Here is a 24,945-nt window from a genome sequence, read left to right as displayed (position 1 = left end):
AGCCAGCAGGAGATTGTTGCTGACCTTCCAGGAGTTGTTGCGATGTGGTCCCTGATAAAGGCTCAAGGTGTTTCAAATAAACTGGAGTTCAGTGCTCAAGTGTGGTTCACATCCATTACAGAGCTGTGGAGAAGCCACCAATGGCACAGGGCAGGAAACTATAAAAGGAAAAATAGCTGTTGTATAAAAATACCCAGAAGAACTTGAAATATCCCACTGTTTGAGCAACAAGAAGCAAATCTCAGCACATGCTGGTCTGAGGAAGGAGGCAAAGTTGGACGTCACCAAGTGAAGGTGTGGCCTGGGGATGCTCCTCCACACCTCCAAGAGGCTGTGTCAGTTTAAAGGCCATCAGATAAGAAATGCCACCAGGAATGCTGAGAGACATCACTCTTCCCTGCTGCCTGGTGGTTTCCTGGCTCAGATGCAACAGCTTCAGTGGCACAGGTCTCCCTATAGATAATGACATGGCAAAGACTACATCCAAAGGCTGAGGGAAAACCATCTCTTCTTCCATTATCTTCCCAATATCCATGCTGATATTGGTGGTGAGGTTCCCCCTCCTCCATTTTAAATTAATAAAGGCACTGGGTGCTTTTGGATGTGCTCCTTGGTTTCTCCACTGCCAATAGAGATCAGAGAGCCCCTACTCAAGAGTTCACACCAACCTGATGGAGCCAGGATGAGGTGCTTAGTCCTTACCCCAGGGTTGTAAAAATTCCTTCTTCTATCCACTCATCACCCTTCCCTGAAAAGCTTTTTTTGTTGGCCCCACAGCAGTCAAGTTGTCTCACACACACTCGCACACCTCCCACCAAACCCAACACAGAGCCTGTACATGCGAAGCAGTGGCAGCAGTCTACATTCCACAGGATTCCTCATCCTCCCCATCTCTGACTGCTCACACAGTTGCCTGAAAAAAAAACCCTTTTAAAAGAAAAATGAGGGAAAAAAAAAATGAGGAGGGAAGAAAAAGATAAAGCAAAATTAAGGTAACAAAAGAAAGTGGTGGAGCTTTCGGTTTTCTTTTATAAAAGACAAATCGTTTATTGATTGAGTCCTTCCACTTGCAACCTCTTTGGTAACAGTCATAACACTTCCAGACTGGGAGAACGCAGTGGAAAGGCCCATTTCTGACCTCTCACCAATTTCAGAGCTCAGTGAGCCCCAACGTGCCTTGGTGAGAGGCCAAAAGCAGATTTCAAAGCATGGCCAAGGACCTGGCCTCAAGGGACAACCCAAACCAGCCTCCCTACCGTGACTTGTAGCGCTCGTGGGCGGCACAGAGAGCAGCCCCAGCACCCCCAGGCAGAAGATGGCTCGGGATGGGCATGTCTGACTGGGAGTTGTGCCTTGGGAGGTGGCTTTGATGAACCTCTTGGGACCTCCTGGACATTGGCCAACGGGACCATCGACGAAGCAAGACTCGCCCGTTCCTGCGGTAGACAATGACTTGCCTCAGCTGGCCCCACGGGGATGGAGTAATCCAACCATCTCAGCCTCCCCCTCCTCACACCATCCCAAAGAGAGTAACTGCTGTACTTGGAGTTAAAGATAAACATATATTGATTACACATGGTCATAAAAAAAAAAAAGTAATAATAATAATAATACATTTCCTAGAACATTACTTAAGACGCTTCCGAAAAGCATCCAAGCTTCCCCTCCCCTCCCCGCCTTCCCTTAATCTATACAGAATAAAGTGCTTCGTTTAGTTTGTTCACACTTGTAGAGCCACCGATACACTCTTAACTTGGCATGTTTGGGCAACTGATACTGAATGCCGTAAAATAATTCAGAGCCAAACACCAGGCATGAGAAACTAGTTTTGAGGCAAGTGCTTGGGGTTTCATTCATTTCCTTCAAGTTCCATGCTACAGAGGTTGTTCTTATTCCTATCTTTTTTTTCTTCTTTTTTTTAAAAATTATTATTTTCCTCCTTTGTAAGTTCAACCCAACTCCCATCGTGGTTCCGTGTCTCTAGGCAGGGCTGCACGTGGGGAAGCTCTCGCCGTCCGTGTGAACAAAGGGCGTCTGTCCGTCTGTCCTTCCCTCCTGACTTCGGGCAAACCAAGAGTCACCTCAGAGTTGTCTAGCAGCGGATGCTCGTCTCTATTGCACTGTCACAGCCATTCCCACCCATCCATCACCTTCCCACCGCGCCAGGGTTATGGCTGTGGTCCGAAGGGCCAGCCGTGCCTCATGGATACGTGAGGCGAACTGGTCTGTGCTACCAGGCTCCTGGGATATATAAACCAAAAGTGACCCTCCCCACATGATCCCCTCCCTCCCCAAAGTCCAAATGAAGGGTGGAGTGGGGGGTGGAAAAAAATTCTGACCCAGACAGGTCTGGGATTTAGGTGTGTGGGAAGAGCTGTCAGCTGAAGGTTGCGCTACGGCGTAATCAGGAACTGCGTAATGGAAATCAAGCCCCTCTCCACCCTCGCGGTCTGTCAAAGAAGGGATGTGAGAGATTAAGGTGCAAGAGTTAAAAAAAAAAAATTTAAAAAAAAATTGAAGTAAAACATAAAAAGCTTGAAAACAACGGACCCAGCTCTCCTGCCCTGTCTAACCCCGAGGGGTGCAACAGCGCCGGCCAGGATGGGTCCGGGATGGACGAGGCACTACGGGAGCGACTCGTCTGAGCTCTCAGTACATGAACGAAAACCAGACATGGAGACACAACTGGGGCTGAGTCAGGGTGTAGACAAAAGGGCTCAGAGGCCTTGTAGGACTCCTGGGAACTAGCCAGGCCTTGGAGAGGGGAGGGAGCAGCAGGGATCTGGTTCTCCAAAGTGCTGTGTGCATGGTCACATCTCAACGTCTCCAAGTGGCTCTACGAGCAGGCTCTCAGAGGGGATCGGGCGTGGCTGGGATCAGTCACTGGGCTCTCCGCTGGGCTTCCAGCCTCAAGGAAGTGCTCTCATCTCACAGAGATGTCCAAGGGTGGCAGGTCCTCAGTGGGAGAGGATGAACTGGGATGGGAACAGGGAAAGCCACCTCCAGGAGAGTGGAATAAGGGAGCACAATGTTGGCATGGATGTTTACACTGGGGGAAGCCGATCAGCTGATGGGCTCCATGACAGAAAACCATAAAATAAGGTGAGCCCTCCTCAGGGCACAGCGCTCCCATCCTGTCTCAAGGCTGACATCAGGGGAAAGAAACTCAAGGAAGCCCAAGGGGTGGGATCTGGGAGGCAGCAGAGGAGGAGACAGCATGGACCACTCCAGCACCTCCACGGGTTTCACTGAATGCTTCTCCAAAGCAAACACCTTCCAGTATGGGTCATGGTCCCTTCAGACCCAAAAGCCCTCATCCCTCACAGGTGTGTTTGAGGCTTTGCACCATCCTAACGAGCCCCAGGGTCATGGAGGGGGGCAGCAGAGAAGCCTTTGGAACCGACCTGAGAAGGTCAATAAGGTGAGGCAGCTCTGCCATAGCAAACTCCTCATTCTCAGAGCAGATGAAGATGGGCGTGAGCTCACTGGTACTGAGAGCCACGCTGGGGATCCACAGGATCCCAGCCAACATGAAGATGAAAAGGACTTTGTGGCCCCAAAATGCTAACATCAGTCAGCTTTCCCAAGATGCCGGGCACCAGTGGGGCACCACTCAGCAGGAGGTGACACCAGACACCTCAAAGAGCACTCGGGAGAACAGAAGATGCTCCCTGGTCCTGTCCCCGTCAGGCTCCTGCATGTCCCCAGTCAGCAAAGCCCCTGAGCACGTGACTGAATCATCCCATCTCTGCAGGGATAGCCTAAATGCTGCCCAGTTGCTTTGCTGATTTGGTCCAGGAGACGAAGCACCAAGGCTTTTCACAGGCTTCCTGTCCCCCCTCTGCTGTCACCCAGCACAAGCTGGATATGAGAAAAGGCTCCTGCAGCCCACTCAGTGACCTCTTTCCTTCTTACCTACCAACAGTGCTTCCACCACCTCCTCCATGACCTGACCTACACCGGTTTTAGAAGCACAGGATCAGCTGGAACACCCCCCCACCTCTTGCCAGCCCTTCTCTGCCCATGCTGGGTGCTCTCTGACTCCACAGGGGACACTTCCCCTGGCAGGAACCCCACAGCCATGGTCAGGACAACGCATGGCACCCTGGGGCACAGCACAGCAGTGAGAGACCCTGCTGGGACCTCAGTGCACAACAAAAAGATGACAGCAAAGCCTTCCTCTTCTCCTCCTCCTCAGCATGAAGCCAGCCATACTATTTGTAAGTGAAACCAAAGACCAGCTCGACTTCAACATCTTCGACAAGCACTAAGCAACATCACAGGGCATCACCAAAACAACCACAACCCTCACTGGTCCCCTCTGGTCCCCCCAAACCAGGACAGGGCAACGGAAACCAGCACCACAAGGAGAAGTGAAGCTTGGGAGAGCAAAGCAGGCAACAAACTGGAGACTGGGACATCATCATCCCCATGGTCCTGCTTTAGCTCTGAACCTTGCAGTAGGACCAACCTTGAGCTCACCCATCCCTCTGGGGTTTGTTCAGATTGTTAAGGCACTATTCTGGGCCGACTCTGCCGAGAAACAGAAGCGTCCTACTCCTCTGTCCCAGGCTGCCCTCCTGCCGCTCCCAAAGGTACCTGAGCTCTCCCAGGAAAAGCTCCCCGACTCCAGAGCATCCCCAGGAGCCCAGCTCCTGCTGGGATTAGCAGAAATGGCACACCAGAACCCAGCTCCCTTAGGGCAACCCGAAACGGAACCGACAGCGAGTTGCAGATGCCCCGAGATGCAAGGTGGGTGTTTGTGCTTTTGCCTGTGGAGGAGGAAAATCTGTTGTAGGGACGGAAGACGTGTGGAGGGCTGCTAAAGAGAGCGTGCTCATGGCTTTCCAATGGGGACATCTGCTCGCTTGCCACGGGCCACTGGGGCTGGCAGTGACAGGCTCCCCTGGGGTGCCCACCTTTCAACCCCGTGGGTGAAGAGCCTGACTTGAAAGACCAGCTTTACAGTACAGGGATTCAAGCACCACTAACTAGAATTCGGCTTCAAAAATATTGATGCACCGGCCAGCAAGCTCAAGCCCGGATATCCTGCTCCTCCCAGCCTCACCAGCATCCCAGCAGGAAGGTGATGCCAGCGTGTGGGAAGATGAAACTGAGAGTGACACCTTTTACCTACACCCTTATGGACGGACGGCAGTTTCCCCCACAACACCCACCCTCCTCGGGGAGGGGTGGGGGGGGGGGTTTCTTCCTGCTCCCCCTCTCTGCGGATAATGATGGGTGAGAAAAAGCAATAAAAACCCAAAACAACCCCAAAATGAGGAGGAAAGGGGGGTAGAGAGCAAGCAAAGCCTTGGCTCCCCGGGGGAAAGGCGTTCCCGAAGGGCAGAGCAGTCCGTGCAGGCGCGTGGCCGGGGTAGGGGTGGGGCACCTAATTGTTGTTGGAATTTATCCTCCCCGCGGGAAACAGGGGAGGGGGCGGTGGTAGGTGAGGAGGAGGAGGGAGGGTCTGTGGAAGAGGATGGAGCAGCGGCAGGGGCAGGGGGGAGACGCCGGGGCCGGGGGGCAGCGGAGCCGGGCTGGTGGCGGGTTGGGGGACGGCCGTGTCCGAAGCCAAGGGGTTGCTGACGCGGAAACATTTCTCCTTGTGGGCCTTGAGCATGTTGGAGAAGCGGAAGCGCTGGCCACAGACGTCGCAGGGGTACGGCTTCTCCCCAGTGTGGGTCCGGCGGTGCCGCTTCATGTTGGGGCGGCTGGTGAAGCTCTTCCCGCAGATCTCACAGATGTAGGGCTTCTCCCCTGAGGGTGGGAGAAGAGGGCGAGAAGCTGCTGGTTAGTCTCTTCAGAGACTGGGAATATTTCATGTCTTGAGATATTTTGGGGTGCATGTGTGTGCCTTGCCCTGGTGAGGCAGTGAACGGCCCCACATCCCAGCCCTAGAGCCTGTATCCCAGCCTGGCAATGTCTGTCAGTCATGGCACACAGGGAGGCAATGCTCCACTCTCCCCTAATCCACCTCTTGAGGGCCAAATGACCAGAAGTTCCATGTGGGAGAAAGGCCTTTGAGGACCAAGGGGTATTTAAAGCTAAACACCATGCCATCACATTCATCTAGACCCTACCTTTTTCTTGGAAGTTCTGTCTGAACCCAGGGCTTGGTAGCCTGTGTTACAAACTACCTATATGTGATTTTCTGTATCTTTTCTGTCTTTCTTCTTCTAATTCCCTCTCCTTGGAATATTCTGAGTACCTCAACATCAAACGTGTTTAAAGTTTGCTAAGTTGAATGGGCCAAGTTTAATGCCCTGAGAAGTGTTTTGTGTTGGTTGAATGCTATACTAAACCTTTGCCAAAGTTCCCTGGTTTTCCTCAAGTTTGCCAGCAAACCTTTGTGTTGTTTTGACCTCTTGAGAAGACCTTGTTGGTATTTCTCCTGTGTGTCCATCTCAGAGATCATGAACCATTGCAAGCCTTTCCAAAATTCTTGTTGAATGAGTTGACTGGGGCCTTATCAGTGCTCCCCCAAAACCCCATCCTGCCACCCAACCCCAAGATGTAACCCCCATCCCATCACTCTTTCCAGGGAGAGCCTGTCTGCAGGGATCTGGGGCCAGGCAAGGGGCGGGTCTCACCCGTGTGCGTCTTCATGTGCTCATCAAAGTACTGCTTCATGTTGAAGTCCTTGCCACACCACTGGCACATGAACTGCTTGTGGCCAATGTGGATGCTCATGTGGGAGCGCAGCTGGTACTTGTACTGGAAGCGCTCGTTGCAGTTCTGTGGGGGCGAGGAGTTGTTGATGAGCACTCAAAATATCCCCACATTTCCCTCAAATCACCAGCAGCAAGGAAATCCTGTTTTTTACCCACACAAGAAACCCCCCACATTTTTTTGGGACGTACCCAGCTAGGTTTGCAGGTTGGGTGGGTGCAAAGTCCAGGCAATCTTTTGGGACAGATCCTGGCATAGAGTAAGTTTCATCATAATGGCGAAGGGACTCTCAAACCAGGAGGTGATGCAAAGTTTGGAAAAGCGTGGGATCATCCCTACAGCTGCAGTGGCACACAGCACAGTGGAAGCCCCAGGGAGTGGAAGATCTCTCCCCAGATCAGTGTTTCTGCCTTACCTCACATTTGAAAGGCTTTTCCCCGGAGTGCTGGAGCGAGTGGACCTTGAGGGACATGCTGCGCTTGAAGGACTTCCCGCAGGTCTCACAGGTGAAGGGCATGTCCTTGGTGTGTGCTGGGGGGACAGTGCAGGTCAGCAGCCTCCACACACCACCACCATCCATCTCCCCACACCCCAGCTCTGGCTCCCAGTGCCCAACCCCAGCAAACCCAAAGGATCTCTGGAAGATAAATGGCAGCGACGTTTCAAGCATTTCCCTTCCAAACCCCCATTCTTTGGGATCTCTTTGGTGGCTCCAAGGCCCAGGAACCCAACCACTGTTGTCACATGGAATTGGCTTTTCAAAGCCCAGCACTCGTGTGGTCTGGTCCTTTTACACTGGTTACACTTCAAACCTTCCTCTGAACACTTCTGACCAATAAAATAAATGGGATTCCCCAGCACCACGTCCAAACCCAGCACTGAGCAGACACTGGCTCAGCGTTGAATATCAGGCCATATTTCAAGATGGGGATGTGAGAAATCTCACCTAAGAGTAAGAAAACATGACAGCAACAGAAAACACCTTTCATTGCCAAACTGATAGACAACACCCCCAACAAGATCTCCCCGTGGTGCCTCCCACACTCACCAACCATGTGTTTGCGCACGTGGGCCATGGTGTAGAACTTCTTCTCGCAGATCTCGCAGGAGAACTTCTTCTCTGCATAGCCATGGACGATCTTGTTGTGCTCGTGGAGAGACCAGAGCTTCTTGAACCCCTTCCCACACGTCACGCACTGCAAGGACACAGGAGGTGGTCAGGGAAGCAGCTTCATCCATGGAAAGAGAACATCATGGTGAAAGCTACAGCTGATATCAAAAATCATAACTACCAGCAAGTCTGATATAGACCTTGTCACTTCAAAACCTCCAAACTTTGTATTTCTAACCACAGGTTGAGCAAGGGGCAATGACCTTCTAGGGAAGGATGTGAAATCTTCATCAATGGCTGTATCAGAACTTGGATAAGCAACAGCTCATGCCCTATTCCCAGCTGGGAATTTTGTTCCTAAACGAAGATCTTATCTAAAATAACCCAACCCTCTGTGCACTGGAAACTTGCAAAAATTATGGAAAGAAGGAGAATCCCTATCCAGGGCAGTACAACTTCAGTCTTCAGCAGATATTATGGATATTTCACCACTAAATTGGTTTTCCAAACAGATCTATGATTCCATGGTATCCAAAAGGACAAAAATTGGAGAACAATGTGACATGCAAATTCTTCCCCAAGAAGTTAAGGCAGAGAATCACTTCAGCTCCAAAAAGTCCAATGTTCATCTGGAAATTCCCAGGAAAAGCTCCAGCTTCCGTGTGAGACCTCTTGGAAGCATGTGAGACCAGTGCTCAGGGAAACACAGGAGAGGAATATCCACCAAGGAAACCATGCCAGGAGCCAAGGGTCAACTCCTTCCCCTTTACTTTTCCATGGCTCACGTTCCTTTTGGTCAACAGGGATAAAACTACCCCTTCTCGCCTTGCAGATTTGTTGAGAAAATAATTCATGCCTTGAAGGCATCTTGCAACAACGTGGCTGAATTGTACCAGTGAACCTGGGGAGGGATTCCTCCATTTCTCCTCCTTTCCAAAGCAACAGATGCTCCTTGATGGGCCTCAACCAAATTTTGATGTGATACCATGGAAAACACACCATTATGCTGTGAAGTCACTGTATTTTTCCATTTGTATTTATATTTAGGTGCCCCAAAGGAAAAAATTAGGGTCACAGAGCCATTCTCAAGCCTCAACATCTTCATCTTGCCATGCTCAAATGTCAACATGAGCAGTCCTCCCAAGTCCTACTGTTCCCAAGTATGTATTTCCACAGATCAGAACAGCTTTATCTCTGTCTTAAGGGATATTTCAGGGCAAATTCAGGACTAGAGCCTGATATCAAAGACACATCAATATCCATTTTCTCCACTTAAAATTAAATAGGCAGGGGAATTTCAAAATGAAAGGTAGAGGGAAAGCAGCAGAGGTAGAAAAACCCCCAGGGCTCAGACCAAACACTCTGAAGGACTGAGTTCTGTGTGTCCTCACTCACTGCTGAAAATCGTCACTCAAAAAATATGGAAATAATGTCCAAATGAGGGGAAAAAATGAGGATATAAATTCTAGCAGGTTAAAAGGAAAACCATACTGAAACTGGCAATAAAAAGAGTTTGAGGGACAACTCAATAAAGCAAAGGATGAATCATTTTTCAGGTGGTAGAGGTAGGATGCACATTATGGAGATGGGGAATGAACATAGAGAGCAGGATGGTTCTTAAATCCTAAAGCTTTATGGATGAAATTTGGAGAAAAAAGAGGGAAAGAAAGAAGCAGACCAAACTGGGAAAAGATGGATAGTCCCTCCATGGATCTGATTAAAACACAAGAAATAAAAACTGTTATAGGTAGAGTGCTGAAAAAAAATCCTTTTCCATCCAGACATAATTCCATGGGATGTTAATAAAGTTATTAAATGTTATCAGAGCAAATGGAGTGGATTTGGCTATTTGTAAAATTGAAAATGCTTAATTAAGTGGGAGACAATGATCCCTTTTTCTGCAGAAGGAGGTCACTATACAGACAGTCGTGGTTCATCCTATTCCAAAACTATTTGGAAAAGGGATAAAAAGGAGGGGGCAAAACAAAAAAGCAATGAGGTGACAGCCCCATGTTATCCACCCAGAAAGCAGATGAAGCTGAATAAACATTCTGGTAAAACTCCTTTTTAACTGCCCAGGTTTTATGTTAGGCCCTGAAACAGCCACCACCACGCAGGTATCGAAGCCACATTCATCCATTCTGGGAAAAAGCATCCCAAAAAAGCAACTTCAGAGCTGTGAATCTGTCAGAAGGATGCACCAAAGGGTGACTGCTTCACCTATGAGCCAAGAGTGTTCCTACTTCTGTGTTCCCTACTTGCCAAGATCTGCCTCATTCCCTGTTTTATTTGGGATGTCATCAGTGAAGGGCTCCAGTGGCACTTGGGTTGTGTTACCTTCATCAAGGAGAGCAGTGAGATCAAAATCTGGTCGCTGGTGGGAAGGGTGATGGGAGAAGCTCTCCATAAATTGGTATATTTGTAATTATTAGCAGCAGCATCCTGTAAAACAGCTCATCAGGAATTAGGAGATGGGAATTTGGAGGGATCTTCAGGAACACATGTGCTTGCTGCTCTGATTGGGTGCCTCCCTATCCCCCTAAAATTGCACTGATTTAACAAAGTCAATTTGCCAATACAGGATCTCATTAGCACAGGGGAAAGCCAAACCAAGCCCAAGCCATGCGTGGATGTCAAACGCACTCAGAAATTTGCTAATGCACACAAAAAAAGCACAAAAGGCAGATTAAAACCATTTTAACTCCTGTCAGCAAATCTTCAAATTAAGCTAAAATGGGTTCAGCCTGGGTGGGAATGCTGGAGTTTGTCTCCATCAAGGGCTCGCAGTGTTTTATCCAGATTAACTGAATAAACTCAAAAGAAAAATTACTGCTCAAAAATTACTGCTTAAAAATTAACTCCGTGTTTCCACCCAGGCAGCCAAGGGGAAGCCACAGCCCCCCTGGCACAAATCCTCTAATTCCAGGCCACTGTGGGACCCTCCTGAGTCTGAATACAAGTCATGGGTGAAAGAAGGTTCCCTCCCAACTGCCATATTGTGCTGGTTTTGCATATAGAAGAAAAATTTCATATCTCAAATTAATCTCAAAATCTCAAATTAACAACCAAAACCACTACACATGTGCCAACTGCAACATCAATATTATCTGAGCATGAGCCCATCCCATGGTGTAACTGCATGGGATGACCTCCGTGGTGCCTGGGATGCCCTTCCCTCACTGGGATGTCCCACAGTGGTGGGATGCCCTGTGGCATTCACATTCTCTGAAAAAAATCCCTTTGCCCAGGATTTTTCTCCTGGGAAGCTGAGAAGCCTCAGATAAAAAGGAAAACAATTCTTATCTCATTTGCTTCTCCTGTGTTTTGCTCATGTGGAATGTGTTTGGAGATTGTTTACCCACAGGTGATTGTTTCATTGGATTCTGGTGTGAGTTGTTTTGTCTTATTGGCCAACCAGTGCCAAGTTGTGGCAGGGCTCTGGAAAGAGTCACGAGTTTTCATTATTATCTTTTTAGCATTCTCTAAGTATCCTGTCTATATTCTTTAGTATAGTTTAGTATAGTATTCTTTAATATAATATAGTATCATTAAATAATAGATTAGCCTTCTGAGAACATGGAGTGAGATTCATCATTCCTCCCTGCCACGGGGATCCCTGCAAACACAATAATGCTCTTCCTTTGGTGAGATGTCCCCACCCTGATGGCACATCCATCCACTCTGGTGGGGTATTCCCCCCTTGGTGGGACATCCATCTCTAGTGGGATGCTCCACCTTGGCGTAAGGCATTTCCCCCTTGGTGGGATGTTCACCCCGGTGGGATCCATGCCCTGGATGGATCCATGCTCACCTGGATGTTCTTCTCACAGTCGGTCTGGTGGTGCAGCAGGAGCTCGCTCTCCAGCAGGAAGCGCTTCCCGCACTTGTCGCAGATCTGCATCCGGCTGTGCGTGACGTTCATGTGCTTCTCCAGGTACCAGCGGTTGTTGAAGATCCGGGGACACTTCTTACACGGATAATGCTGCTTCTCCTCCAGCTTCACCTTCTGGCCCAAGCCATCTTGTTCCTTCTTTCTCTTCCTTCCCCTCTGGCCTTCTTCTTCCTCCTCTTCCTCCTCTTCCACCTTGGCCATCTCCTGGGACCTGGTTGCCATGGCAGGTTTAGTGGCTTTGGATGCCCGGCTGCCCCTGCGGGGCTGCCCGCTCTTTTCCCTTTTCATCTCTGAGGCATCTTCATCATCATCATCCTCTTCTTCCGTCGTCTCCTCCAGATCTTCCTCCTCGCTGCGCTCCTCCTCCTCCTCCTCCCCCACCTCTGCATCATCCTCCTCTTCCTCCTCCTCCTCCCCTTCCTCATTCTCCTCCTCCCCATCCTCCTCCGTATCGCGCCCATCCCCATCCGGCCTCCCCATCACGGCCGCCTCGCTGGCGGCCGCCTTCCCCTCCGTGCCCTTGGAGACGTTGAGGGTCTGGTTGTTGAGGTTCACCTCCACGATGATCTGCTCCCGGTTGTAGGAGCCCTGGCTGTCCAGGTCCTCCTCAGACTCCTCACCCTCCATCTTACAGACAGCACCAGGACCTCCATCCTTCTCCTCCTTGTAGTACTGCTTGGCCGGGCCGGGGGGGAGCGTCCCACTGCCCGTCCCATCCTCCACCCGCACCGAGAAGGGGTCGTTGCCCTCCCGGGCGTAGATTTTGGGGTGGGGGGCGTCCACCTCCTGCTTGATCTCGCAGTAGTAGGGCGGGGGTCCGGCGCAGCCCTCGGCGGGCAGGGCCATGTCAGTGGCCAGGCTGAGCGAGCGCGTGTCCAGCAGGTCCTGGCAGGAGGACGCGATGTTGTTCATCTGCAGCACAGCGGCCGCGTTCAGCACGTCCTGCACATTGCAGGAGTTGACGAGCAGCTTGGAGGTGTAGATGAAGTTGAGGATCTGCTGGAGGCCCTGTGAGGTGAGGGCCTCCAGAGAGAGCTCCACACGCTGCAGCTGCTTGTTCTGGGTGAAGAGGGAGTGGAAGAACTGGCTGTAGGCTGCCAGGACCCCCTTGTGCGCCGGGAAGATGCTCTTGTGCTGCACCAGCACGATGTCCACGTCGCACAGGTCCGGCTGAAAGAGGCGCTGCTCGTTCAGTCTGTCCATCAAACACGTGAAGTGGAGGGCTACATCCTCCACCAGGGAGTACTCAGCCGAAGGGTAGTCAGTCGTCTTTTCGACTATCAGCTGTGGGGAGGAAAGAAATAAAATCTTTCAGGGCTCTTTCCCCACAAAAACACCCTTCTGGCCGTGCCATCCATGCCTGTCCATGCATCCCCAAGTCAGAGATGTCACTTGAGAAGCTCTACTGCCAGCCCCACTTTGGAGGTGCCAACCAAAACATTCTGTCATCTACCCCAGCTTGGAGATACCAACCATGAAGTTCTACCACCAGCCCCAGCTTGCAGATACCAACCAAAATACTCCATCACTAGCCCCAGTTTGGAGATACCAACAAAAACATTCCATCACTAACCTCAGTTTGGAGATACCAGCCAAGAAACTCCATCACCAACCCTAGTTTGGAGAGACCAATCAAAATACTCCATCACCAATCCCAGTTTGGAGACAACAACAAGAACACTCCATCATCAACACCAGTTTGGAGATACCAATTATAACACTCCATCACCAGTCCCAGTTTGGAGACACCAGCCAAGAAACTCCATCACCAATCCCAGTTTGGAGACAACAACAAGAACACTCCATCATCAACACCAGTTTGGAGATACCAATTACAACATTCCATCACCAGCCCCAGTTTGGAGATACCAGCCAAAACACTCCATCACCAGCCCCAGCCTGGACATGTCAACCAAAATGCTCCACTACCAGCCCCATCTTTGGAGTACCAGGAAGCTCCACCACCAGCTTGAGTCCAGGAGACTCCTCAACCAAAGAGAAGGCCCAGTGAAAGGACAGGTCAGAGCCACAACAGCACCCACTGATATCCCTTCAAGGTGGGTAGTAGGCACCATGGCCACCAAGGAGGTCCAAAGTCAGGCTCAGGTGTCCACACTCACTCAGAGATGTCACACAGGATGTCCTGACCTCTTGAACCAGGATGGAGATCCAGGTGGCTATCTGCCCCAAGCAGGAAGCTAATTTTAGGCACCTGCTGAGATGTAACCCCCTAAATAAAATGAAATTAGGATTTTATAGCTCCCTGCTTCTGCAGATAATAACACAAAGCCCAATATCCTCTGATATTTCTGAACTACACTGCGTGCTCTCGCTCACGACAGCAGCTCACTCACAGCTGGATTCATTGGCATGATTTATGCACTTTTTAATGCTCATTTTCCATTGCCTGGGGAAAGGCACTACCTGGAAAAATTCAAATCAGGGAGCAGCAACCCCAGGCTGGGGAATGCTGCACTGCCAACCCTCCCCAGGCTGAGTTTTCTGGGTACTTAATCCAACTCCCATGTATTTCACATGCTCCAGACCATCCCTGGTGTTCATCCCCTCTCCTGGTCATACCTGAACCCCAGGATTAGTCTGCCTGCTCCATCCCAAATCCAAGGGATATCCCATGCCCTAAATCCTGTATCCTGTATTAAAAGAAGGTGGGACACACCCTTTCCCTCTGGTTCCTTTGCTGAACACCCAAATCCTGGATGGAGACACATCCAGACCCCACAACACCCTCTTCCCTGACCTTTGTAGGATGTGACCAAGGACATGGTGCAGAACGGTGTCAGAGAGGGAGGATTCAACCTGCCAGGTTTATCCTGCACCTCCTGCTCCAAAGAGAGATTTTCAACTCCCATTTTTTCTGGAACAAACGGCAAGTCTTGATCAACACACAAATTCCAGCAAGACATGTTCTGTTTGTCTTTTTTTTTTTTTTTCTGGTGAGCCAAAGGCAAAAGGACACACAGACAAAAATGTTTAAATAATAAAAAGGGTGTTTTCTTCTCTGTTTTCCCAACAAGCAAAAAAACTCTTCCCTCTCCCTGCCAAATTTTTTCATTTTCATTTGATTTCTGCTCCACAACCAACCCATCCAACCAATAGGGATCTCAGTTTTGCATGGTCCTGATAGCCCTGGAGAATCCCAGCAAGTGCTGGCACCCAGGGAAAACATGGAAAAACCAGTTCTGCTCCAAATTCTTGGCTCTGCAGCCTGGAGCAGGGCAAAGAGGTAGGAAAAGTGTTTATATACTTTTTATAATTTATATATAATTAAACTATTATATATAAACTAAACTATAATATTATAAACTAAACTATAGTTAAACTACTTATATAAAAATAGATAAATATATAAATACATGAACATTCTTTATATATGTACTAGTTACAAAATGCTGCATCCCAGCTGGAACATCCATCCACCTCAACATTTCCCGAGCCTCTCACGACTGCCAAGAACATTTTGATGAGATCTTGAATGGTTCAGCGCCCCCCCAAAAAGACACGTAGAAAATAATTAAGGATATAATAAATATCAAAAAACTGTAGAGACAGCAGGAATTCAGCAGAGCAGTTAGCTGTTTGCCAGGTTTTCTCCTGAAAAGAAATCCCTAAATTCAGTTTTTTTCTCCAGGGATCCGGGGATATCCCAAGCTTGGCATAGGCACAGCCACGAAGCGCAAAATAGGGGAAAACGGGTCTGGGGGCGGCATCGGCCAGCCTGGAAAACAAAAGCTGGCTTTTTTTGCCCTCCGGATGGAGGATTTTTGGCAAAGGGGGCTGATCCCTCACCCAGCGGCGCTCCTTGCCAGGCAGCTCTAATCAGTCCCAGCAGCGGCGAGGACAATGCGTGTCTTGGCCGCGTCCCGCCGGTGACTTCAGCCCGGGCTTGTCAGCGGGAGCCTTTTGCTCTTTATTGCTCTCAGATGCTTTTCGTGAGCTTGCCCGGAGCCAGAGCCCCGGCCGAGACAAGAGGCGCCTGCCGGGGTGAGATCCCCAAAAAGACCCCAACTTGCCCCAAAATGCCCCTCCGGCAGCTCCCGTCCCTGCAGCTCCAGCGGAGCGGAGGAGCCTGACTAATGGGGATTAATGGCAGGGTTAAATCCAGGGCTCCTGCTCTGGGAAAACGCAAATATTTGAAATATATATCCCTTTTAATATTTCTTATATTAAAATACATAAAAAAAAAAATAAGAAGAAAACGAATCATGAGTTTTGCTCTTTTCCACCATCAGCACCCTGCCTCTCTGGCTCTGTTCAGGGCCAGGAGCAGGTCACCCATCCCATCTCCATCCCCTGCTGCACACCTGGGCAGCTCACTGGATGCACTAAACCAGGGTGAACCCTAAAACTGCGGGGCCCCACCACACACTGCCAATCTCAAAGCAAGGTTCTGGCATCATCAGCGCAGAAAACACCCCTAAAAATTATTAGAAAGCAGCGTGGCCGTGAGTTCCGCACCCCGAGAGGCCGGCGGCGCCTCCAGCCAGCCCTCCCCGCCCTGACGCTGCCCTCCAGCTCTATTTTAAGAGAGTTTTCACGTGGTGCTGCCAAAGTCCCGTCCCAAAACAGCTGCTGGGGCAAGAGAACGGCCAGAGGATGGGGAGGATGCTCGGGGAGAGGGATGGGGGTTGGAGGAGCCCAAAGGCAGGGGATGGAAGGAAAGGATGAGTAAGGAATGGTGGTAGAGGGAGATGCTGGTTGTCACTGGGGCAGGGCAGTCTCTCTCCAGCCAAACCACCAAAAATCCCAGCACAGGAGGTGGAACCCAAGATCCATTTCCACCTGCACCCCACCACGTGCCTCAGTTTCCCTAAACAGCCCCACCAACACCTGCCCACGTGCCCTGAATGGTGTTTGCTGCTGGATTTAAATCAATGTACTATGACAAAAAGCATTTTCTCTCAGCAGCTATTGAGAACAAGATCCCTAAATGTTCCTGCAGCTCTAAACCTCCCCAAAGGACCAGAAGGTTGGGCCACTCTGGATATATTTAAATACTCAAATCCTCAGTCCCCCAGAAGACCATCTCTGACCTTCACCAGCCTCTTCTTTATTTAATTAATTATTTGTTCATTTCTAGCGCCCTCATCACCACAGCATCGAGGACCATGAGTAATTCTTTCCCACATAAGCACAAAGACAAGGGGTCTTAGGGCATAAAATTCACATTTAAGTGGTGACAAGACCAGCTGCCTGTGAACCACTTTCCATTCAGCACAAAATTTGGGGATTTCTTTAAATTTTCACCCTCAAGATGTACACAACCACCAAAGCATTCATAGTTGACCTTCAGTATTAAATTGCATTAAAGAAAAGTGCTTTAATAAGGAGCTAAATACTATGTCAGCACTTGCTCCTCAAAAAAAAGAAGTCCCCCATGCCCTCTTCTCAATTTGGACATTGCTGCACTTCAGGACACAAAAGCTGGGCTGGAACTATTTAATGTCAAAACTTGACTTTTGCTGAAGAAAGAAATAGCATTAAACTCCCATTTATACAGAATAAAAATCTGTGAAAATTTCGGACGACACAAAGGGGCATCGTTACAACCCCAAACACTCGCGCTTTCGCTTTTAATCCTCGGCCTCCTACAACTTGCCCTCTGCCTTCCAGACCCTTGCATGAAACCTTCAGCCTTTTCTCCCTGGTTTTGAGGCCATCAGAAGATTTTTTTATCAAAATGGTGTGTTTCTCCACAGCTCCCCAAACCAAGATACAGCAGCGCTGCCCGCACCGTGCACATCCCATTGCCCAACCACCCCTTTTGGAGCACGGCCGTGCCTGGGAAGCTGGCAGAGGGATAAAGCACATCCCAAAGCTCCTGTCCCTCTCCTGTCGCCTACCTTCACCGCTCTGCTGTCCCCTCCCTCCCCGGGGAGCTCTCCGTGGGTGCTCTCGGCACGGGACCGCGCTGGGGGTGGGGTCTGCTCGCTCCTCCGACGGGTGTTTTTATTTAATAACGAGAGGGTTGTCCGGAAAAACAAGCAGGAAGGGAAAACAATAGCCCGGCCACAGCCCCGCCTGGCGAGGCGCCGGCCGGCACGGCCCCGAGCGCCCACCGCCGGCATCCTGCCCGCCGGGATGTGCCCGTCCCGCTCCGGCCTGAGGGATGCTGCTGACACCGCCCCGAGGGGTGATTTTTTATTCCCGTGTTGCCTAAAAGGCTTCGGGGTGCCCAAAGCAGAGCCATGTGCAGCTACAGACAGCAGGCGAGGGGAAGGGGCTCGGTGATGCTCCCCGAGCCTGGCTCATCCCGGCGTGTTGGGCACCCCAAAAAACATCTCGCAGCCTCTGCTGGGTGAAGAAGAGCATCAGTCCAGCTGTGGGACAGTCAGATGCTTTTTTTTTCCCCCCTCCCTCTTGGTTGTTCCTAATTTCTTATTAATGATATCCAGCATTTACAGGCTTTGGCTCAAGGATGGTTTTCCCAGGAAGCAGCACCAGGCTCATCAGTTCCAGTGGAATGGAACAGGGACTACTCCTTCCCCCACCCCTGTCTCCCTGCAACCAAGAGGACACCTTTGCAAAGGGGAAAAGGTTCATTTGGGGTTTTTTTGGAAGCGCCATCAGCAGCATGGGGAGAGGAGCAGGATGAGCTGGGATGAGCAACACAAAGCTTCATCCACTTGGGAGCAGGCTCTGCCTTCCCAACAGCACAGCTCACAGAGGGTTAATGGCTTTGTGCTTTTTAAAAAAAAAAAAATTTTAAACCCTATCAGCTGCTCTGGGTGCTTTCCACCTTTCCTTTTGCACACGGAGCTGCAAAGCCACTGTGACACTTCCAAGGATGGATGGATCAACCCCAGTGTCACACCCCATCCCCAAATATTCCTAGCGAGGTGATGCTGCTCCTGGGGGATGCCACCACCGTGATGGCATGGAGGACACTGACCCTCCGTTCCACCAGGGGTGACAGAGAGGGCAGTGCCAAGCCCTGGGAGCCCATCCCAACACGGGAATTCGAGCCCCATCCCCTGCTCAGACACAGCCTCTGCTGCACAAATACACGGGCTTCAGCAATGCCACATTATTTTCATCCCAGGAAAAATCCCAATCCCTCCAGGAGAGCAGAGGCACCGAAACCTGGATGGCAACACCCTTCTGTGTGTCCCTGTCCCCTCAGTCAGGGCTGAAAGAGGTGTGGCTCAGTCAGAGCCAACACGCGGTGCAAAAGCTCTGCAGGTGATTCCAGAGCCGGGCAAAGCCAGGTCTGGTGTTAAATCCTGAAGGGATGCTGGTGGATTCCAGCAGAGCTGGCACGGCCCTGGCAAAATCTGAGGGCAGAAAGGACAGCCAGGCCATGGGGGCACTGCCAGTGCCTGGCACAGCCAGTGACACCCGGCTGATGGAGATGTCCCTGAGCCACTGTGCTGGCACCAGAGCAGGCAGCGGGATGGGATGGGAAGGGATCAGTGGGATGGGATGGTATGGGATGGGATGGGATGCTGCCCTCCATCTCTGGGATGAAGCAGGCAGTGGCATGGGCTGGGAAGGGATCAGTGGGATGGGATGGGATGGGATGCTGCCCTCCATCTCTGGGATGCAGGACTGCCCACAGAGTCACTGCTGGGGTGAAAGAGCCTGGGGGACACACACGCACACACACAAAGCCACTGTCCCCTCCCTCTCCTGCCCGAGAAAAACAAGCAGAGAGAAGGCTGAGGGAGGAAACGAGGACAAAACCCAAGGCTGACCTCCCCAGCCGGGCTGTCGGCCAAGGGACTGCACCAGGGGCCAGCTCCAGACCACTGCCCAGCCCGGGGGGAGGCATCACCCCAGAGAGTCCAGGGATGTCCCCACTGCCACTGCCACTGAGGGAGGGCGTGGATGCAACAGGACAGGCAGGGCTCAGAGCCCCCCACAGCTGACAGGATCCCCCCAGGAACCCCAAATTCAGTGCTGGGAGCAGGGATGGGTGCAGGAGCAGGGATGAGTGGGTGCAGGAGGGCAGCTTGTGCAGAGCCCAAAGGCATCGTAACCCCGAGGGACCCCACTGCCATGGGCAGCCAGGGATGCAGGAAGGGGATCCCCAGCAGGATGGATGGATGGATGGATGGATGGATGGATGGATGGATGGATGGATGGATGGATGGATGGAGCCTCCTCCCAAGCACTCCTGAATGATGTTTCCATCGAAGGGCAGCATCCCCTGCCTGGTACCACAATGCCCATCCCTGGGGCAGCCACCACGACCTTCCAGGTGGATCAGCAGCCTGGTGGGATGTGACCTCCAGGGTTTGTCCCACACTCAGCCCTCAGTAAAGCCTAAAACCACAGCATTTCCTCACCTAGCCACAAACTTTCCAGAGAGATCCAAGATTCAACCTGTCCCATCATGCTGGCCAGGACTTTCCATCCCAGAGCACTTCTCCTGGCTCTGACCCCAGGGATGACCCCATCTCCAGATCCATCCTAACCCAGCCTTGATCAGGGCTCTTTGGGAAGCACCAGCCATGCTCCTCTAATCCAGCCATGGAATGGTTTAGGCTGGATGGGACCTTAAAGATTATCTTGTTCCAACTTCCTGCCATGGGCCATCTTCCTTTAGATCCAGTTGCCCAGATCAAGGATCTGGATGCACCAAATCCTTCCTTTAACATTTTTATGAACATGCAATATTTTTATCCGTATTTTTATCACCATTTTTCCTGTAGCTCGGGGAGCAGGGCTTTAACTCAGACAGGGTGTCAGCAGCCCTGGCTCCAGGCAAAAGACGTAATCATAAAAATAATAATAAAAAGAGACAGTTTGTTGTAATTAAGTCTTCTACCCATCACATCTGCGCCACCATGGTCAGTCTTTCCCCATATCCAAAGGCATCCCAGTTTTCACCATCAGGAGAGGTGGCTGCAGAGGGGACAACAGCCCCAGAGGACATGGGGACAAGTCCTCAGGTATGTCCCCATGCAGGAAACCCAATGGGGCCACCCCTGCCCTGCACAAGCCACCCCAAAACCACAACGAATTTCCCTTAAAAACAAGGAAAAATTAGGGGCAGGAGGCACAGAGCTCATCCTGCCCACTAAATTCCATTCCTCCAGTTTTACAGTGACCCATGGAATGTCAGGGGACATTTAGGATGCAAACCACATGGAGCATCTAGACACCCACATTTTTGGGGCCAGGCAAACGTGGCAGCAAATTAAAAACTTCATCCCTTGCTCTTCCTGGAGAGTCACTTTGTCAGGGCCATCCCCAGGTCCCCTCTATAAAGGCTGAAATGCAGCAGCGTGGAGAGCCCTCAGTTTTCTCCTCCAGGAGGGAGAACAAGAAAATCAGCAATTCCCCCCAAACCTTCAAAGACCCTCTGATCTTTTGACACATTCAGTTCATCCGCAAAAGGTCTGGGTTGTTTTTTTTTAATTTCCTCCCTTATTTTTCCACGAGCAGAAAAATCTGCATCTTAAAAATAACCAATATTTCATCAACTCTCGGGCAAGCGACGTCCCGTTTCTCCCTGTCTTTTCCAAAGGATCCACCTCCAAAGGCAGCAGCGGGTTATTTTTGTGGAGGGGGTGACAATGTCTCTGCTCCAGACGGGAACACAGGGCCGTTTATCTCGCCTGCTGATAACCAACGCTCCGTTAATTCCTCCGGGGGAGAACAAAGCTCCGCCGTCATTCCAAGCCCAGGTGGCAAAGGGGACCCTCCGGCCACCCCCGGGAAAAGCCCCTGGAGCGGTGCTGAGTCCAGCCAGCATCCTCAGGGAAACTCTGCAGCTGGATGGAGGCAGAACGTCTGCACCCAGCGAGATTTCACCACAGATCCAGGGGGAAAAAATAAAATTAAAAAAAAATTAAAAAATAATAAATCCCTCCGTGTCTTTCCAAGGAGGAATTTTGCTTTGTAAAGCAAATATTCCTCTGGTTCTTGCAGGGTGTGGAAGGAAGGTTGAATTCTCAACTTTTCCCCGTCTTCCTCGCTGGGGTGGGCTCTGGGTGTCTCCATCTCCACCTCAGGGCACGAAAGGCTCCCCAAAACACCCCGGTGTGTCCCCCGCTCGCTCAGCATCTCCTCTGGCAAGGGATGCAGGCGCGGTTTCAGCCGGGATTTCACAGGCCGAGCGTGACTGCCCAGCGTGAACCCAAACCCAAACCCAAACCCGACCACTTTAACCACAAGATCATGCTCGGGGGGTGCCGAGCCCCATCCCACCATCCCACCCATCATCGTCTCCTTATTTTTCCAAGCTTGCACTTTCTTCCCCTTTCCCAAATTCCACTCGGACGCTTCCCGGGGCGGTGGGACGGGCACGGAGCCAGCGCTGGGGCAACCACAACCCCGCACTTTTTGGGATGGGGGAGGCTCCGAGGAGCCGCGATCCCAGCACATCCCAGGGGGATTTCCCGTGGATCTTCCCAGCTCAGGCCTGCCCTCCGCAACTCCAACTAAACCCCCCCCCCAAAAAAAACTCCACCGGCCGATAAAATAGGTCACTGCTGCAGGCGAGAGCCCCAGCTCTGGTGTTATTATTATTATTATTACTATTATTATTATTATTTTAAGAGCAGCACTGGACAATCCCGTTTTAGAGGGGGGGATGCTGCGCCCTCCCTGCAGCTTTGCTCCTCCGGGATGCTGGGGAGCGCTCAAGACCCCCCCAGACCCGCCGGGAAAAGGGGGCCCACGACGGGAACCAGCCATGGAGAGGGGGGGGGAAGGCGGGCAGGAATTGGCAAAAGGATGGAGTCATCCGGGGAATGGGAATGGCCGAGGAAGCGGCAGCTCGTGCGCCCCCCCCTCCCAGCGAATCCTCCGGCCTGGGGGCTCCAAAAGTGTGTGCGTGCCCCCAGATCCTCCCAGCGACCCCCGAGGGAGGGCTCCGACCCCTCCTCACGGCCCTTCCGCACCCCCATCCCCCTCTAAGGCACCCCAAAGCTGGTGAGGGAGGGGGGCGCGTTTTTAATGCCGTTTTCACCAAAGCCAGCCTTGCGAGAGGGGGCACCCCCATGCAGCCCCCACAGCAAAGCACAAACCCGGCCGGGCTGCGCTTTTTGCAAACCCCCCCCCCCCCCCCCACAAACAAAAAAAAAAAAAAAAAAAAAAAAAAAAAACAAAAATCACAAAAACCAAAATAATCCAGGGCCCCCTCCCCTCTCCCCTCACGCGTGGATGCAGCATCGCCCATGCGGCCTCCCCCTCCCGCATCCACCTCCGCCGCCCCGGCCGGGATTTGGGGCAAGTTTCGAGGCCTTTGGGAAGTCGGCAAAGCCCCGGGAGCGCGGAGGAAGGAAGGGGAAGGGAGAGGGGGAAATAGAAGCGAGGAGGAAAAGGGAGAAGGGGGGCGGATGGAGGGAGGGAGGGGGGTTCAGGCTCTACCATTTTGATGCAAAGGTCTCCGCGCTGAGGAGTCCCGGTCCTCCTCCGCTGGCCTGGGGTTTGTGCTCTCCATGAAAAAAACAAGGAATTGGTGGGTTGGGTGGGTTGCTGGTTTGGTGGCTTTTTGTTTTCCTTTTTTTTTTTTTTTTTTTTTTGGGGGGGGGGGAGGGGGGGGGGGGGGGGGGGAGGAAATCACCGCGCCAGCGCTGCTTGCATCCCCGTCCCTCTTTTCCTTTATATTTCCCTTTTCATAATTTTCCTCTCCCTGTGTTTAATCTTTTTTTTCTCTCTCTCTTTTCCTCCTTCTTTCTCTCTCTCTTTTTTTTTTTTTTTTGAATTTTATTTTTATGTTTTCCTCCTCCTCCTCCTCTTCACCTCATCCTGCCCATCGCCATGTTCGCCCCTTTTGGGAAGCCGGAGGAATGCGGAGCGGCGGCGGCTCCGGCTGCCAAGAGCCCCGGGGCCGCTGATTGGAGCCGCCGCATCAGCTGGGGCCGCGGCTGCCCCTTTAAAGCGACAGCAGCCACCGCCACCCCCGCGGGGACACCCCCCTGTCCCCTGTCCCCGCACCCCAAACCCTCCGACACAGCCGCCTCTGCAGCGCGGCATCCCCCGGGAGCATCCCCTGGATCCCGCTGGGGCGGGGAAACTGAGGCACACGGCTGCTCACCCCCGCCCCAAACCCAATAGAAAGACCCCAAGGCTTTTTGGGGACATGAAACCTCAATTTGAGGTGTCATGGAGTAACGTCCATTTGATTAAAATGGGATTTTTTGGGGTGTTTTCATGCTCTTTGGATGAAATCGGGGTGCCGCACCTGGATGTGTTTAAGGCACATTTGGAGCATTAATTGGGAGCATCGTCTGGATCCTGCTGTAATTGGGGAAACTGAGGCACACAGCCCCTCACCCCTGCCCCCAAACCCAATAGAAAGACACCAAGGTTTTTTGGAGGCATAAAAAGCTGGGGTTTGGGTGTTGTGGAGTAACGTCCATTTGATTAAAATGGGATTTTTGGGGTGTTTTCATGCTGTTTGGAGGAAATGGGGATACCCCACCTGGATGTGTTTAAGGCACATTTAGAGCATAAAATGGGAGCATCCTCTGGATTCTGCTATGGCAGGGGAAACTGAGGCACACAGCTCCTCACCCCTGCCCCAAACCCAATAGAAAGACACCAAGGGTTTTTTTTGGGGCATAAAAAGCTCAGGTTTGGGTGTTGTGGAGTAATGTCCATTTGATTAAAATGGGATTTTTGGGATGTTTTCATGCTGTTTGGAGGAAATGGGGGTGCCCCACCTGGATGTGTTTAAGGCAGGTTTGGTTCTTGAGAGCATCCTCTGCATCCTGCTATGGCAGGGGAAACTGAGGCACACAGCTCCTTACCCCTCCCCAAACCCCACCCCAAGGCCCCAAGGCTTTTTTATGCTGTTTGGAGGAAATGGGGATACCCCACCTGGATGTGTTTAAGGCACATTTAGAGCATTAAATGGGAGCATCCTCTGCATCCTGCTATGGTTGGGGAAACTGAGGCACACAGCCCCTCACCCCCTCCCCAAACCAAATAAAAAGACCCCAAGGCTTTTTGGGCCATAAAACCTCAGTTTGGTTGTAGTGGTTGGCTTATTTAAAAATGGGATTTTGGGGTGTTCTCCTGCTGTTTGGAGGAAATGAGGCTCCTGCACTGGGAGGGGGTTTAGGATACATTTGGTGATAGGGAGCATCCTCTGGATCCTGCTGTGGTTGGGGAAACTGAGGCACACAGCCCCCTCATCCCCTCCCCAAACCCCACCCCAAGGCTTTTTGGGGACATGAAACCTCAATTTGAGGTGTCATGAAGTAACATTCATTTGATTAAAATGGGATATTTGGGGTGTTTTCATGCTCTTTGGATGAAATGGGGGTGTCCCACCTGAATGTGTTTAAGGCACATT

At 51.4% G+C, this 24,945-nt stretch overlaps 1 protein-coding gene across 2 annotated transcripts; it reads right to left on the bottom strand.

Moving 5' to 3' along the window:
* Positions 1-19: 19 nt before the first annotated feature.
* ZBTB47 (zinc finger and BTB domain containing 47) lies at positions 20-23,169 on the bottom strand. Of its 2 annotated transcripts, none has more exons than XM_041408544.1 (6): positions 23,013-23,169; positions 11,595-12,959; positions 7,721-7,868; positions 7,088-7,203; positions 6,594-6,738; positions 20-5,760 (listed from the first exon to the last, which is right to left on the bottom strand). In XM_041408544.1, the coding sequence occupies exons 1-6, from the start codon at positions 23,013-23,015 to the stop codon at positions 5,393-5,395; spliced, it is 2,145 nt and encodes a 714-aa protein (XP_041264478.1). In that variant the 5' UTR covers positions 23,016-23,169; the 3' UTR covers positions 20-5,392. The 2 variants fall into 2 exon arrangements, with proteins under 2 accessions (XP_041264478.1, XP_041264479.1); XM_041408545.1 differs by lacking the exon at positions 23,013-23,169 and adding an exon at positions 17,537-17,599.
* Positions 23,170-24,945: the final 1,776 nt, after the last annotated feature.

Source organism: Onychostruthus taczanowskii, unplaced genomic scaffold, assembly GCF_017590055.1.
Source record: "Onychostruthus taczanowskii isolate IOZ18803 unplaced genomic scaffold, ASM1759005v1 scaffold3, whole genome shotgun sequence".
Classification (NCBI taxonomy): Eukaryota; Metazoa; Chordata; class Aves; order Passeriformes; family Passeridae; genus Onychostruthus; species Onychostruthus taczanowskii.
This window is presented reverse-complemented; position numbering and strand designations above follow the sequence as displayed.